Here is a 17,202-nt window from a genome sequence, read left to right as displayed (position 1 = left end):
CACCCAGCCCTCCAGCCCACTTCCTTCTTGCCAGCTGCTCCGACAGTGGGGAAAGATGGGAGGGTTTTAGAATGAACACAAACACCACATCTCAAACAACACTAGTTGCAGAGGAAAGTAACTGTCTTTTCTTCTATGAGTGACTCGTATCCATTCAATGTAGGTGAATGCAAGCTGAAGTTAAGACGTGTGGTTGGAGCCCCAGAATGACTGTAGTATGACCCTGCTCACAGCAGCGTCTTCCCTAGCATGCTGCATGAGTGTAATGGGCTGAAAATGTACGAATGGAAGAGCAGGTGGCCATTGTACAGATTTCCTGAATAGGGACATGGGCTAGGAAAGTTGAGGAAGAGGCCTGCACCCTCATAAAGTGAGCCCTGATAGGGGAAAAGGGAACTCCTGCTAGCTTGTAGCATTCCTTAATACAAGCTACTGTCCAGGATGAAGTCCACTGGAATGAAACTGGGAGACCCTTCATCTTGTCCACTCAAGCTGTGAAGAGCTGCTGCAACTTTCTGAATGGCTTGGTTCTCTCTATGTAAAAAGCCAAGGCTCTACTGACATCTAGGGTATGTAAACTCTGCTTCCTTGGGGTAACATGAGGCTTAGGGTTAAAAAAAATGGTAATAAAATATTCTGACTGATATGGAAAGAAGAGACCACCTTCAGCAGGAATGCTGGATGGAGTCTTAGTCTGACCTTATCCTTATGGAACACCTTATAGGGTAGGTCTACTGTAAGGGCCCTTAACTCAGGCACCCTTCTGGCCAACATGATGGCCACCTAAAGGCGTTCTGTAACTTGGAAATAGCAGGAAGGAAGGGGCTTGAAGGGGGCACCATAAACTTGGCCAAAACCAAATTGAGGTCCCAAGAGGGTAAGGGGTCCCACACAAGTGGTCCATCCCTCTCCAAGCCCTTCATGAATCTCTTGACCACAGGGTCTGAGAACACTGATGAAAAGCCTGGACCAGGATGCAAGCTGGAAATAACTGCCAGGTGTACTTTGTAGAAGACAGGGAGAGCCCCACCTGGCTTAGGTGCTACAAATAATCCAAAATGGAGGGGATTGTGGCCTGCAAGGGCGATAATCCCTTTTGGGATGCCCAAGTCACAAGCCTTTTCCACTTTGCCATGTAAGTGGGGTCATGGAAGGTCTTCTACTATTTAAAAGTACCTCTCTCACCAGGTCTGGATAGAAATGCTCCATGGCACTCAAGCATGAAGCTTACATGCTGTGAGGTGAAGGGACAAGAGTTTGGGTTCACTGACGCTGACCCTCCTCCTGTATCAACAAGTCCAGAGATAACATGAGTGTTTTGGATTACACACCAACAGATTCAACAGAACCAAGTGCCAGTGCTGCTTGGCCCACTGAGGACTGGTCTGCTCATATTTTGAAAAGGACATCGTGGACGAGGGAAACCGGAAGGAACGCACATAGCAGAGGGCTTGTCCAGGACATGCTGGAAGTGTCTATCCAGGGCCTGAGAGCCTGGTTCCAGTAAGAACAAAACATTTTTTTTTGCTTTGAATTGAAGTGTGAGGCAAACAGGTCCATGTGGGGATAGCCCCAAACTTGGTAAATTGATTGCAGCACATCCAGGTGAATGGATCACTCATGGTTCATGAGGGACCTGCTGAGATGGTCCTCTATGGTATTATGGACCCTGGGTAAGTAATAGGCCTGCAGGAGGATTTTGTGCTGAGTGCAGAATATCCATAGCCTGAGGGCCTCATGACACTGGGGACAGGAGGGTACACCCCGTTGTCTGCTGATATAATACATTGCTGTTTTTCTAGGCTCACTGATACACAATGCCCGAGTAGGTTGTCCTGAAACACCTTACATGCCAATCTAATCACCCTGGGCTCCCTCACATTGATGTGAAGCTCAAGATCTGTTGCCACCCATAGAACCTGAGTCCAGCATTCCCCCAGATGTGCCCTCCCAGCCTAAATTTGATGCATTGGTTACCAGGGACAGGGAAGGTTGCGGAGTCCTGAAAGATACCACCACCACACACACACACCAGCCAAGTGTCCAGCCACCAATACAGGGTCCACAACACCTGCTGTGGCAAAGTTGTTAATTTGTCTATATAATCCCTCACAGGGCAGTACACCAAACTGAGCCACAACTGGAGGATACGTAGACAAAGTCTGGCACGTTGCACTATGAATGCACAAGCTGCCATGTGTCCCAGGAGCTTCATGTAACACCTGGTCATCCCAGTGGGGAATCTGATCATGTCATTTATAATGCTGGACATAACCTGAAACCTGTTCTCTGGCAGGAAGGCCCTGGCAAGAACCGAGTCCAGAAGAGCCCCCAAAAACTCTATTCGTTGAGTGGGGATGAGTGTCAACGTCATCTAATTTACCAGGATGCTGAGACTGTTGAAGGTTTAGCAAATGAACCTTATGTGTTGATGAACCTGGGACTGCAAGCTTTCTTTGACTAAGCAGTTGACCAGGTATGGGAACAACTGGACATCCTGCCTGTGTAGGAAGGCTGCCACCACTGTCATGTATTTGTTGAAAACCCTTGTAGATGTTGACAGGCTGAATAGAAGGACTGAATTGACTGTGTCCTCTGTTCAGACCTTAGGGATGCCTTGTGAGGAGGACAGATTGTGATGTGAAAATATGCATCCTGTAAGTCAAGAGTGGCAAACCAGTCCCCTGGATCCATCAACAGGATGAGCCCCAGAGAAACCATGTGAAACCTGATCTCTTTTAGCAACTTTCATGCCTCAGAAGTCCATGATGGGCCTCATTCCTCCTTTTGATTTTTGGATTAGGAAATAATGGGAGTAAACCCCCCAACCATGAATTGTGGGGGGACCTCCTTTATAGTGCCTGGTTGAGGAGCAGCTGAATCCTCTGCCTGAGCAGACTCTTGTGAGAGGGGTCCCTGAAGAGGGACAGGGAAAAAGGATTGGAAGCAGGGGTACAAACTGAATTGGCTAGCATATCTCCTTTCTATCATGCGAAGGACCCACAGTCCAATGTTATCTGGCACCAAGCAGCGTAGAAAGGGGATAGGAGGAGTGAAAAGATAGAGTACACTATATCCATAACAGGGAGTGTTGTGGCACTCTCAATCTCATTTTCAAAAGTTGGATTTAGGCCCCAGTGGGGGCTGCTGCTGCCCTTGGTCTTGGCCAGGCTGGTGGGAGCGCCTTCTGCTGCTCCAACTTATGCTGATCCCTAAGCTGCTGATGGTAGTGTCTGGGGGAGGGTGGGGACTGAAATTCCTGCACTGCATCAAAGGGGTATGGAGGCCCAGTGTTCTCAGTGTGGCTCTGGAGTCTTTAAGGCTGTGTAGCCTCTTACCATTTTTTTTCTGAAAAAAGGAGTTGACCCCCTCAAAGGCCAAGTCCTCAATAGTCCATTGCATTTCACAGGGGAGGCCAGAAACCTGAATCCCTGCACCCACTTCTCATGGCTACACCTGATGCCATGACTGTTGTCACTGCACTGACAGCGTGCAGGGTAGCCTGCAAAGCCACATATGAGATCAGCTTGTGCTCCTCCACTACAGCCGTAAAGTCGGGTTTGGCATCTGGGGGAATCAACTCTGAATTCAGAGAGGGAGGAAGCTGTATTGTATGAATATCAAATCACAAGGGTCTGGTTATTAGCTAGGCACCACTGTTGCCCTGCAATTGAATAAACTTTCCTACCATACAAGGCTAAATGTTTTGGCTCACTATATTAGGTGAGAGCCCCTGAAACCCATCTCTCCCTGTGGTTGGCTGCATCCAGACCAGACAGTTGGATGGGAGGGGCATAAAGAGGTGTTTGTGCCCCAAAGAGGGGACAAAGTACCTCCTTTCGTTCTTCCTTGCCACGGACTAGACCAACACTGAGGTCTGCCACACAGTCTTGGCTGTCTGGGCTATAGTCTTAGTGAGAGGCAGCACCACTCTAGTGGAACTTGATGAGGACAAAATATCCTTCATTAGGTTAGCCTCATCCTTCACCTTCTCAGCCTGCACCCCCAAGCCCTTGGCCACCTAGCAAAGTAACTGCTGGAGGGCTCGGACATCCTCCAGCACTGGGGAGGAAGAAGACTCTGTGGCCACTTCATCTGGGGAAGAGGATGAGGAGGCACCTGCCTGCATTGGGCAGCCCACATGCATGGCTCCCAACATGTTCAGTGCACCTGCTCTCTGAGGAACAGCTCTGATGCCTGTCTGTGCAATGCTGAGCCCACAGAAGGTGGTGCCAATCCCTGCATGGAGAGAGGAGGAGCCATTAATGCCAATGTCACTGGGAACCCTCTAGGCCCCATAGGTGTTGGCATGATCAGCTCCATGGCGGATGGAACCAATAAGAAAGGTGTTGAAACCACCAGAGCCAATGACAGCAATGGCACCAAGGGAGTTGGTGCTGAGGAGACTGATGGTGCCAGTGGAGAAGGCTCTGTGGGAAGCAGCTGTTCTGAAGAGCCTTCCCATGGAGAGGCTCTCAGTGAGTCTGATGGTGCTGAACGCACTACCAGGAGAACTCCCAATGATGACACCAGTGATGAAGCTTGGGACAGTGGGCAAATGAACTGCCCATGGCTCTTATGGAATGCCCACAGGGTCCAGAACAGCCACTGTGGGAATGCCAGTTTGGTGCTCACACCCCAGCACGGAGTGTCAATTCCATCTGGAAGAAGAGTGAGCACTCTTATTCCTACCAGTGCTGGAAAAATAGGGCAATGACTCAGAGGTCTCTGATGCTGAAGATCAAGGAGGTACCTGTCCGAAGGGCACCTGTGTAAGCTCCAGTGGGGACAGTGCTGGTGCTGTAGTTGCTGGCAGGCCAGGGGTGTAAGCACCCACGCCATCATGCAGGTCTTGCCCTGCAATGGAGGGTGACTCAACATCTGCCTCAGGGATATGTTTCTGCTTGGCGTCAAGAAGGGTCCCGTGATTTGCAGAAGACTATGCACTGCCTGGAATGCAGTGCTGATGCTAGCTGTAGGGAGTGGGGACTGGACCTCCAGACCAGCATCAACACCTGACTCTGCCACATCTGCTCATTGGGCACATCCCCCTGTGCCACCTGGGAGTTCTCCCTATGCTAGGATGCTGCAGGAGATTGGCCTGTCATGCCTTTTCTTTTTTGCGAGGCACCAGGGGTTGAGACTCATGGCTCTGGGGAAGCTGAGCTGCTGGCCCTTCATCATGGAACTGGGCTTCCTTCTTCTTCATAGATGCTGTGGCTGAGCTCTGTGCTGGTGCACTTTGAACTGAGGAAGATATACTCAGCCCAGTGGATGGGGATTTTGTGGGTTGGAGACCTGCCTCCATCAGCAAGACTTTGAGGTGTTGAGCCCTGTCTCTTAACATCCTGGGTTTGAAGGTTTTACAGACCAGGCAGTGGCCCCACGGTGACTCTTGCCTAGGCACTTCAAGCAGGCTGAATGTGGCTCACTCTTTGGCATATGCTTCCCAATCAATGCAGACTTTGAAGCCTGGCAACCTCAGCATGCCCACATGCTGAGGCCTCCAAGAGGGGGAGCAACCTCCCTACTTGGGGCCCGATGAACTACTCTAAATAATAACAACAGAACTATTAGCTATTTAAACTATTAACACCTAATTAGAAACTATTTAGAGATAAGATCTAACTAAGATCTCATTAAGAAGATTGTTTGCATGAGCGAAAGGGAGTTCCAGTAACTGACACCTTGGCAGGAAAGAACTGAATGGTGCGGGGGAGTGCATTGAGTGATGTCTATATTGGGCACTATGTTGGTGCCACTTTGAGGGTGCCACACCAACCCAATGACTACTGGCTGGAGGAAAAGTTTTCTGGTAACTGGGCATGTGCACGCGCATGCACCTACATTGGATTGCACAAGAAAAATCACTTCAAGAAGAACTACAGTTACGTGACAAATAGCTGCAATGATACAGAAACACTGAACCAATATGCCTGTTCTGAGCAGGTGTCTGTGTTTCTATTTTAGGAAGTTTTCCTCAAAGGCTAAGAATAAAATGTTTTCTGCTTCTAATACATTTACAGTAATTAAGTCTATTTATGGATACATTTACATGTTTATGTTTGCTTCATTTACAGTACAATAGATTTGGAATCTTGTCCTAAATTGCGTGAATAGATAAAATTGATAGTAATTAGCTACAATAATGCACAGGAGTGTTACTTGCCTTTTTGCAAGTATTGCTTCAAGGTATGTTATACAGGTTGAATTTTTCTAATCTAGAATTTTCTCATCTGGCAACACCCATAATCCAGCTTGATTTTAGGTAGCCAGACAACAACCTATCATGGGTGTGGCCTAGTTTTCTGCGGTCCCATAAAACTTGTTTCTAACCACCAGTCCTGGCTCTCAGTGTTCTGTGCTGTTATTTAGCTGTAATTTGCCCCTAACTGTCTTAAAAGAGCCCCGTAAGCAGTGAAAATGTTGGTAATGTGCTAGACAATATTAACTTCTCATGGTCCAGCAAATTCTCTTGTCTAGCACCAGTTAGATCCCAAGGCTGCTGGATGAGAGAGGTTCAACCATTACATGTTCAGTGTACTAGTGTGTGTATTCGTCTGATGCACCAATGGTGGAGATACTTCCTTAGTATTATCAATAGGGGCAGACAGACATACATGCATCTTTTTGCACAGTCCAAGCTAAGGCTATAATTGGTGGACTAGGCCTATCCATCCTTCAGTTCCTTTGAATGCATATTTAGATAATGGATTATGGTCTTTGGGGGAAGAAGGTTGGGTCATGTAATGAACATATGCAACATATTTTGAAGAACAACAGTCAGGAAAGGTAAATGAGCATGTGTTTTTCTCCCTGAGTGACTGCATATATCTAGCACATTGAAGATGACTCCCAAATGTTTTTGATAGAGGAGGAGTGAGGACTCTCATCTCAAGAGGGACTGTAGGACTTCTTTCCCTATCAGTCATATCTTCTCTAGATTCAGAAGTAATTGCAGTGTCTAGCAAATGTGTGCACAGAGGATCACATCACTGCTATTCAGATGTCCATAATGGGTGTGTTTCCCAAAAATGCGGTGGAGGCCGAATTTGCCCTAGCTGTTGGCAGCATAACCTAGAACAATGCATTTCCATTTGGAGAGTCATTGTGATGTCATAGGATGACCTCTTCTTAATTCTGCATAGGACACAGGAAGCTGAATCATAAAAAGCCAGGGCTCAGTATACATTTGAAGTATGGAGTTTTTATTAAACGTGACTTTGGGGAGAAAAGGTTGGTAAGTATATTGACTGGGTGAGTTGGAAATCTGAGGCACTGCTTTGGAAAGAAACTTGGGGTGTGGCTTGAGCTGCACCTTGTCCTTGTAGAATATGATTTATAGAGGATATGTTACCAGGGCATGTGACTCCAACATTCTCCTTGCAGAGGTCATGGAGACTAATTTTTAAGGCATGGGTTCCAAAACTATTTTTGCTGTGCCCCCTACTTCAGAGATTCACGTCCCATATATGACTGCTCCTTTCTAAGGGTCAGTATTTCTGCCGATGCCTGTAGTCCAGGAGCCAACCCTGGCTCAGTATTCCAGTGATCCCTGGGTTGTAAGCATCTCCTGCCCAGGACAAGCTCCGGGTGGGTGGCCACAACAGGAAAACGACAACAAGGCTGCACCTGTCACTTTATGTCCCTGGTCCAGGGAGCTGACAGAATTATTCGCTGGTCTCAGACTCTTCTGGCACTGACAAGAAGTTCAGCACACATGTGCAAGAGACTTTGCAGGCAGGCTGGAACTACCTTCTAAGTGAGTACATGCTTATCAGTAGCCTCATAAACTGGAAATCCAGAAATGAAATCAAATTTAAGAGTGCAAAAGTACATTTAGGGACTAACAGCAGGACTTTCTGACATAAGCTAGGACTTATCAGTTGGAAGCAACAAAGGAGGAGAAAGACCTGGGTGTATTGTTTGATTGGAGGATGACTATGAGCCATCAGTGAGATGTGATCATAAAAAAACCTAATGCAGGGGTCATACAAAGCTATTTCCAGCAGCGATCGGGAAGTGCTAGTATCATTATACAAAGCACTGGTGAAACCTTATCTGGAATACTCTCTAATTCTGGTCTCCCCTGTTTAAGAAAAAATAAAACTGGAACAGATGAGGAAAAGGTATATTAGGATGATCCAAAAGAATGAAAACCTACCTTATGAAGGAAGACTCAAAAAACCTGGCTTTTTTAGCCTATCTAAAAGAAGCCTAAGGGAAGATATGTTTGCCCTCTCTAAATACATCAGAGGGGTAAAAGCCAGTGAGGGAGAGAAATTATTTAAATTAAGAGTCTGTGTGGACACACGAGCAAATGGCAATAAACTTGCCACCAACAAGTTTATCCTCAAAATTAGGCAAAATTCTAAATCAGAAAAGTGACATCCTTGAAGAACCTTCCAAGAGAGCAGCTGGGGCAAAACTCAAGTCTGAATTTGGTAAGTTTATGGAGGGGATGGCATGATAAGGCTGACTACAATGGCATGTGGCCCCTCAGTAACTGCCAGTAGCAAAAATCCCCAATTGCTGGAACTGGGATACTAGATGGGGTTCTGAATTTCTGCAGATAAATCTTTCCCAGGTATCTGTCGCGTGAGTCTTGCTTACATACTCTGGGTGTAACTGATCACTATACCTAGGGTGTGGAATGGATTTTTCCCTGGTTTAAACTGGCAGAGACTCTGGTCTGGCATTGCCTTTCTCTGCAGCGTGGCATGTGGTTCACCTGTGGAATTGTGAATTCTCTGTAACTTGAAGTCTTTAAACCATTATCTGAGGACTTCAATAACTCAGCCAGAGGTTAGGGCTCCACTTCAGAAGTGGGTGATGTTCTGTGGGCTGCAAGGTGCAGCAGATTGGACTAGATGATCAGGATGATCCCTTCTGACTAAGTTCTATGAGCTGGTATGCCCCATGCTCCTGAACAAAGAGAGACAACTTCATTCCTTCCCGCCTTGTTTTGCCAGACTGGCAATAGTGGCAACAGCTGGAGCAGGGGCCCCAGCTAGGGAGGGGCAGGAGGTCCTGAAGCCTCTGATAATCTTGTCACCTTCCCTGAGCAGATGCACTCAGAGTTCATAAAAACAAAAACAAAAACCAAGCAAACAAAAACAATGATTAAGGTGTACAACTCATTGGTGATTTTCTGTTAGTACGCAGGACATTTTGGACTGCCACTAATTAGTGTGACTCCCTTTTATTTAACCACTGAGGAACCAGCATTAAGCACAGCACCTAAGGATTTGGGCACACTACCTGCATGACATTAAAAGAGATCAAGTCTTTGACTAGTGGCAGGAATCAGTGTTCTCAGGTGGACAATCTGCACAGATTTAAACAACATGGTTTCCTCTGCCAGTATGGAGAAATGAGAATCATTCTGCAATGCTGTTGCCTAAGTTTGACAACTGTGGATCCATACAGCTGTGCCTTGTCCCAGGGAACAGGACTGAGATGCTCCTGTCACTGTTATCCATTCTTGAATAGAACCGAGCACATTTTCTGTTCTGGTAAATTGGGAGAGATCCAGTGTAGGAACTCATATCACAATGATCTTCAAATGTTTGTGTTGAGGCACTACTTGCGATCCAGGCTGAACAGACCACTTTGCTACATCTGTTAAGTCATTCTAAACTCTTAGGAGCTGTTAAATTCTTCATGCAGAAATTACAAAACTTCACCATCTCCTGACACAGGCTGTTTGACCTGTTGCCTTCTAGTTGTTCAAATTAAATATTGCTGTGCTATTGCAGTGAATATGTGGCAGGATCTGTTTATGCTCTATGGATGTTGTAAACAACACAGGGCAATTTAGGTTTAATTTGGCCTTGTGCATGGATCTCAAGCCTTAAGCCAGCAAGCAAACACTCAAAAAAGTAGTCATCTCTTTAGAAAGTTGAAAGAACACAAAAAGTGCAATTTTTTTGCTAAGGCACAGGATCATATGTTAAGTAATATGATGTTCCTAATAATTTTTTACTAAAGAGTAACTCCAAATCAACTGCCTGGACAGCAACACAAATAAAAAACTCAGAGTAATCATTTCAAGAAAAATAAATGTAACAATCACTTTATACTTGATGTTTCCGCATCATTCTGTAACATATACTATGAAGCAGTTGTAGGATTACCTTTCCTTCAGCTGCATATTTTAAATATTAGTAAAAGTATTTAAGTGAAACTTAGACAATGTTACTGCAATTATACCTGTTTCAACGAAGTGTAGTTTGATCCATCAGTGCTAATTTTTCTTATTTCATGATGATCAGCCAGAATTAAGAAAGGCTCTTCAACTAAACCCCAGAAGAAAGAAAATACTACATTAAGTTTTTATAATTAACGTTGCAGATATTCAGGAATATAATCCTGAAATATAGCTGGTATGAAGAATAAAATGTTAAAATCCTACAATGTTGTGGATGAAGGAAATAGTTAAAGCCTTCTATTGTTTCAAGTAATATCAAAGATTCAACACAAAAATATACTAAGTATTCATTTAGGCTATGTGTACACATAATTGCATAGTTAATTATGAGAAGATTTCAAAATAGGCTATTGTGGCATGTGGCACTGTCAAAATGGCACCATATGCCAAAATAAAGCACCATTTTGAGGCATTCCTGTACTCCTCCTGCGCTGAGGTGTACAGGGATGCTGGAATAGTGCATCTGCTATCTTGAAAACAGTTTTTTTTACAACACGCATGTTATTTAGATGCAGGCAGCTATTTTGGAATACCACTGTATGCTGAAATAGTGCACATGATGTAGACATAGTCTTAGTTTCTTTTAGTATAATTTAAATTTGTCTATGCAGAAGCCAGATTAAAACTCTGATAACTTGACATCCAAACAGAATGTAAAGGATATTTCACATTATTTACCTTGATGTATTTAAATTGTGACTTGGTACAGATACAGAATGTGTCACCTCCTTCATGAGGTGATCCTTATAAAACCACTCTGTAATCCTTAGACTGACCACAGGTAGTTAAAAGAAACTGATAGTAAGGTGACAGACATATTCTTTTCATGTCTTCACCTGACAGCATGAGGAGTGTAAGGGCTAATGCCCTTTCTAATACTGCTGGAAAAAGACTTAGGCTGCATCTACACTATGAGATAAATTAAGGCAGCTAGCTTGATATTACCATGTGACTGTCTTCACTTTACATACCATTAGCTTGATTTTGGCAGCACTAATATCAAGATTAAAATATCAACTTTACCTGATGGGTATAGCGTCAAGCTCAAATTCAGAAGTTTGAATAAAGGCCAGTGTGGAAGTAGCACATCTTAAAATCAAATTTATTAGCCTCCAGAGGTATCCCGTATGTAACCCACAATGCCTGTCAGTGCTCCGCTCTGGCTGCTGCTCTCCAGATGTGCCAGAATTTGATAACAGGAAGACCGTGAATTTCAAAGCAGGAGCAGCAAGCCTGTGGCTGTGGGCCCATGTTTGTATGAGAGACTGAGAAATGTCTTTCCTTCTTTGCTATTAGTGCTGTGAGCACATCCACCTATTACAAACATCCTCTGCAGGGAGTTCCTAGTTCTGTATCTACACTTGTTATTTTTTTTCTGCGCTGCCTGGTGCCAGACGCTGACCCGCCGCACCATGTTGTGGTGTTGTGGGGGTTGTGCTTGCATAAGACACCGAGAAACTTCTCAGTGGTTTACATTTGTATGTGAACCCCCCTCCAACTCTCACAGGCACCACACAGTTGGGGTCTTTCCCGTGCTCAGCCAAGTCACGTGGGTAGCCCCTGACTCAATAACAGGATGTGCCTGCCATTCAGTGCTGACCATGCTGCCAGGCAGCACCACGTCAGCTTGTGAGGGTTTAGGGCTCCAAGGGAGGGAAAGATATTTGGGAGCTTGCAGGCACTAGGGGGAAGTTTCCCACAGGGGCTAAGATAGTCGAGAGAGGCCACTTCAACTGCCCCCCCGAACATTCCCATGCCCCTAGAATGGGACCACTGGGGCTCGCAGCCACCAGGGGAAGTCTCCCCCTGTGGCTGAGATACTTGGGGACTTGTTGCCACTTAGAGGAAGTCTACCCAGGTGGCTACAGATTTTTGGGGGCTTGCTGATGTCAGGGGGAAGTCTCCTCCGGCAGCTAAGAAAGTCAGGGAGCACCACTTCAACTATCCCCTGCCACTGAACTCCTCCATGCCCCTAGCATGGTACTACTGGGACTTGCAGCCACCAAACGAAAGTCTTCCCTGGCCACTAAGATACTTGGGGGCTTTCTGCCACGGGGGTAAATCTCCCCCTGGCACTAAGATATTTGAGGGCTTTCTGCCACTAGGGGGAAGTCTACTCTGGTGGCTAAAATAGTCGGGAGGACTACGTTAGCTTCTTCAAAATTCCAAGCGGCTCTGCAGCCACAGGCCAAAGCACCCCCAACACTCTGCCAAAAATATTTTTGGGAGCTTGCTGTCCATTGCGGACACCTGCTGGCTGGATATTTCCATTATACAATCTTTTTTGCTAACATTTTCTATATGTTTTCCTGCGTTGACTCCCTCAGAAACATGTGGGTGGGGGCTAGTTTGAGATTCCTGTTTCCGTTATAAGTTCAGTGTGTGATATTTCACTGCCATCAGCCATGCTGGCAATATCTGTGTAGGGAAGGGGAAAGTCAAAAATCTTTTATCCTACACTTTTCTGCCCTTTTTCTTCTAACTTTGAGAATACAGTGTGGGACTTTGTATTATTTTCAGGGATCAGATACAATGATGGGAGCAGGGGCACTCAGTGTATGGCTGGCTGAGAACATAGACATTGCACAGAAGCCTTATAGTGCACCAGAAGGCCAAAGACACTCCCCTCAGCAACTCTCTTTTTATTTAAAGCTTTTCTATCTTCTCTTTCTTCAAGCTTTTTGGAGTCCCTATATTATTTTCAGGGATCAGATACAATGATGGGAGAGGGGACACTCAGTGGATGGCCAGCTGAGAACACAACTGTTGCACAGAAGCCTTATAGTGCACCAGAAGGCCAAAGTCTCACCCCTCATCAACTCTGTTTTTCGAAAAACTTTTCTATTTTCTCTTTCTTCAAGCTATTCAGGGAGATTTCACTGCCATCATGCATGTTGACAATGTCTGTGTAATGAAGAGGGAAATCAAACATCTTTTTCCTTCACTTTTCTATCCTCTTTCGTCTAACTTTGACAATACAGTCAGGGTCCCTGTATTATTTTCAGGAATCGGATGCAATCATGGGGGGAGGGACACTCAGTGAATGGCCAGTTGCAAATACAGCTACAGAACAAAGACATTCTGTAAACTTTTTTGACATCTCTGTGGACGCACTACTTTTCCTTCCTTCCAATGGGGAAAATGGATGTTTGCTTACCATGCGAGGGAAATGTGTAAAATGCAATGTGGGAAGATGATCTCAAAGACCAGAGAAGATACCCAGAATGCTATGGGGATGAGGGAACTGTGGGATAGGTTCCCACAATGCACTACTGCAAAGTCAATGTTTGCCAATTGAGTTTGGCAGCAATAAGTGGACTTTGTGATGCACATGTGGGGACGTGAGCATGGTCAAATTTGACCTTGTAAATTCTAGAATTACAAAATTGATATTAAAAAATTCAAATTTATTTCTTAGTGTAGGCACAGCCTGAGACTTGAGCAAACTGGGAGCACAAAGATCTACAATGGAATGCATAGGTGCACACTTACTTAAAGGTGTGCAAGTAATTTTCAAATTCTGTGTGTGTGTTTTAATATAATTTTATACTACAGATAATGCTGTATATAGATATAGATAAACATTCAGTCTATACTTTTAACTCTGTTTTATCACTATGGAATATATTGTATGCTGCTGTTGCAAACGAAAGACAATTTGCTGGTGGTATATCATTTGCAGTTTACAGAGATTTTCATAATGTGAGTATATTTAAAAAAAAAATCCCCATGTCACTGACAAAACTAAATTAATTACTACCAGACTTCAATCAGTTTTCTTTTTCTCATAGTTTCCCCAGATTTCTACAACCATTTTCTCCGGGCTATCCAATTTTATCAAATAATTTCAAATATCCTTGGCATATTTTTCAGTAAAATCTCATTTTCTGTCAATGAAAGAGTTTGAGGATAAGCTGGAAGATAAATACAGAATAATTACAAGAATGATAAATATAATCTTACATTTGATATAGAGTGTATATACACTGTGCTAAAATGACGTATTGTACAGCACACATCCATTTCTGCTGTGTTAGCTAACACTTCATACATCCTGCATACATTTCAAATTGAATATAGGATATTCTCCAGTTTTTTCATGATCAGAGATGTCACCTTCAGAACAGGTCATTTTAGTGTGTTTGGAGACAGGCTTTCATGGTCAGACATAAGAACAGCTGGGAAAGCTCTCTCTCAGCTTGGGAATGACTTTTACCACAGTCAACTTTGCTTCAACATGAACAGCTGCTAAGCTTAGTTTGAGAACTTTGTTATTAATGCTTTGTAACGTTTATACATTTCAGCTCCATAATATAGCTCAGAACCTTTCCCTTCCTTTTCTGGACTCCTCTCCATGCTCTCATCTGACTGCTCTGTATACTATGAGTGTATCAGTGCCCTCTAACATAACAGATGAAAGACAACAAAATCAGATATCTCTCTGCTCTGATTCTTCAGCTTCCTCTCCCCTGATCACTGAAAGCAGCAGGGATGAGAGTCGCTAGGTCTACACTGGCTGTGTAAGATCGAACACTTAGCTTTGATCTTCAGGGGAGCCATTTCATGTATGCTCAAAATGATGCATTCCAGGGTTAATGCTGACCATAAGGATTAAGGAATGTCAGCTGGAGGAGCATTCCCATTGACATCCTGCAATGAGGACAAGTCAGTGTGGACGTAGACTTAGAGATTCAGGGAGTCAGGACTTCCAGACACTGAGGCAGAAAGCAGCTGAGTGTTGGAAAAACCAGGTCAGGCAGACGAAGAACAGGGGGTCTAGCAGAGGAGGAAAAGTGTCTGTTCTGTTTGCGTATGGGAGATGTGTTGTAATTGGTAGAGTCTCATATTTCTAATTCTCCCTCCTTAATCTCTTCCCATCAGGTAGCAGACTCCATACAATCCTGATGGTTTCAATAAGACAGGAAGGAACACATATAGGACACAGACAAAGTGAGTTATTCAAAGTTTATGTGTGTGAAAGTGTGGGAGTGTGTAAACATTAAAAAAGTATCCATTTCAAATAAGCTAATCCATTTTGCACTATGGCAGGAGATTAATATGATACTGGTAGATTTTCTTTTTTTTAACAATTGAAACAGTGAATTGGGCATTTTTATGCAAAGATCGGAAATACCATATAATTTTCTTTTATCCTCACTTTTCCTCTTAACTTTTTATGCAGACTTAATGCACTGGGTGATTGCATGCTAAACTGTCAGGAAGCTATTCTAAAAATGAACATAAATAAGCAATACATAAAATAATGCAGCAGCAGGCTTTTTTAATATTGCACACTAAATTTTTTACTATTACTATGTGACTGAGCAGCAGGCAATATAAGTTTTTTTCCCCTTTTCTGCTTCTGAAATTTCCCAGTGCTTCATGTACACTTAATAATTCACAGTATCATAAAACACTGTAATTATCCACACAGACGCCTGTGTGTGAACACAATAAAAGTAGAATTTATTCTCACATCTGAAGACCCTGCACAGAATCCAGATTTCTGTTTCTGACTGAAAAGAATGTTTTGAACAACCTTTCCACTGAATACAAAGGCTGAAACATCACAGATTTCAGAGTTAAGGCTTTTCACAAATAATTGTGGATATATTTGTACATAAATAAAATGTGATACCTGAGAGAGATTTACAGATATTGAGGTTATCAGGTTGTGTTTCATACCCATCTGCACACAAGCATTTGTAAGTTCCATATGTATTGATGCATTGCTGGCTACAGGGAAAGCTAGATGAACATTCATCAATGTCTACACATGTTTTGCCATCATCCTTGAGCAGAAATCCAGGCCAGCATTTGCACTGGGAAAGAAATACAAGAACACTTATTTTTTATTATTGTTGGTGTCTTTCTGTTTGGCATAAATTGACTAAGAATATTAGAAATCGAAGACAGAGTAGTCTGGCAACACCAACCTTTCAACAATGACACAACTTTAAAATAATCTTTTTTGACCTACTATTTTAACTTCAGGTAGCTTTCTAAATTACAGGAATTTGTCAACTAGCACATTAGAGATGTTTAGACAATTTCCCTACTGGAGTGAATCTAGCAAAATTTGCCTTGTGTTAAATTAAAAAAAAAAATCCTTCCTTTCTGCTCACGTAGGCTACGTCTACACGTGCACCCAACTTCGAAATAGCTTATTTCGATGTTGCGACATCGAAATAGACTATTTCGATGAATAACGTCTACACGTCCTCCAGGGCTGGCAACGTCGATGTTCAACTTCGACGTTGCTCAGCCCAACATCGAAATAGGCACAGCGAGGGAACGTCTACACGCCAAAGTAGCACACATCGAAATAAGGGAGCCAGGCACAGCTGCAGACAGGGTCACGGGGCGGACTCAACAGCAAGTCGCTCCCTTAAAGGGCCCCTCCCAGACACACTTTCATTAAACAGTGCAAGATCCACAGAGCCAACAACTAGTTGCAGACCCTGTATGTGCAGCACGGACCCCCAGCTGCAGCAGCAGCAGCCAGAAGCCCTGGGCTAAGGGCTGCTGCCCACGGTGACCACAGAGCCCCGCAAGGGCTGGAGAGAGAGTATCTCTCAACCCCCCAGCTGATGGCCGCCATGGAGGACCCCGCTATTTCGATGTTGCGGGACGCGGATCGTCTACACGTCCCTACTTCGATGTTGAACGTCGAAGTAGGGCGCTATTCCCATCCCCTCATGGGGTTAGCGACTTCGACGTCTCGCCGCCTAACGTCGATTTCAACTTCGAAATAGCGCCCAACACGTGTAGACGTGACGGGCGCTATTTCGAAGTTACTGCCGCTACTTCGAAGTAGCGTGCACGTGTAGACGCAGCTCTACACACATATGTTGACTGTGACAAAAATTACATTTAGAATTAAGAACACTTGAGTATAAAGGTCTAAAAGGTGTGGTTACTTACCTTAGTAACTGTGGTTATTAAAGAGGTGTTGGAGCTTGGATTCTTGTGCCCAGCAGTGTCTGTGTTGT

The 17,202-nt window shown here is 44.2% G+C and overlaps 1 protein-coding gene across 1 annotated transcript in view; it reads right to left on the bottom strand.

Annotated features, from left to right (window-relative positions):
• Positions 1–17,202, bottom strand: part of LRP1B (LDL receptor related protein 1B) — a 1,349,009-nt gene that overhangs the window by 204,845 nt on the left and 1,126,962 nt on the right. The window contains exons 56-57 of the mRNA XM_075000767.1: positions 15,849–16,032; positions 10,213–10,298 (exon numbers count right to left, since the gene is read on the bottom strand). Coding sequence (XP_074856868.1) covers positions 10,213–10,298; positions 15,849–16,032 — 270 coding nt within the window. The remainder of the gene's footprint in view (positions 1–10,212; positions 10,299–15,848; positions 16,033–17,202) is intronic.

The sequence above is a fragment of the Carettochelys insculpta genome, chromosome 8 (assembly GCF_033958435.1).
Source record: "Carettochelys insculpta isolate YL-2023 chromosome 8, ASM3395843v1, whole genome shotgun sequence".
Taxonomy (NCBI): Eukaryota; Metazoa; Chordata; order Testudines; family Carettochelyidae; genus Carettochelys; species Carettochelys insculpta.
Note: the sequence above shows the minus strand (reverse complement) of the source record. Positions and strands in the feature narration are given on the sequence as shown.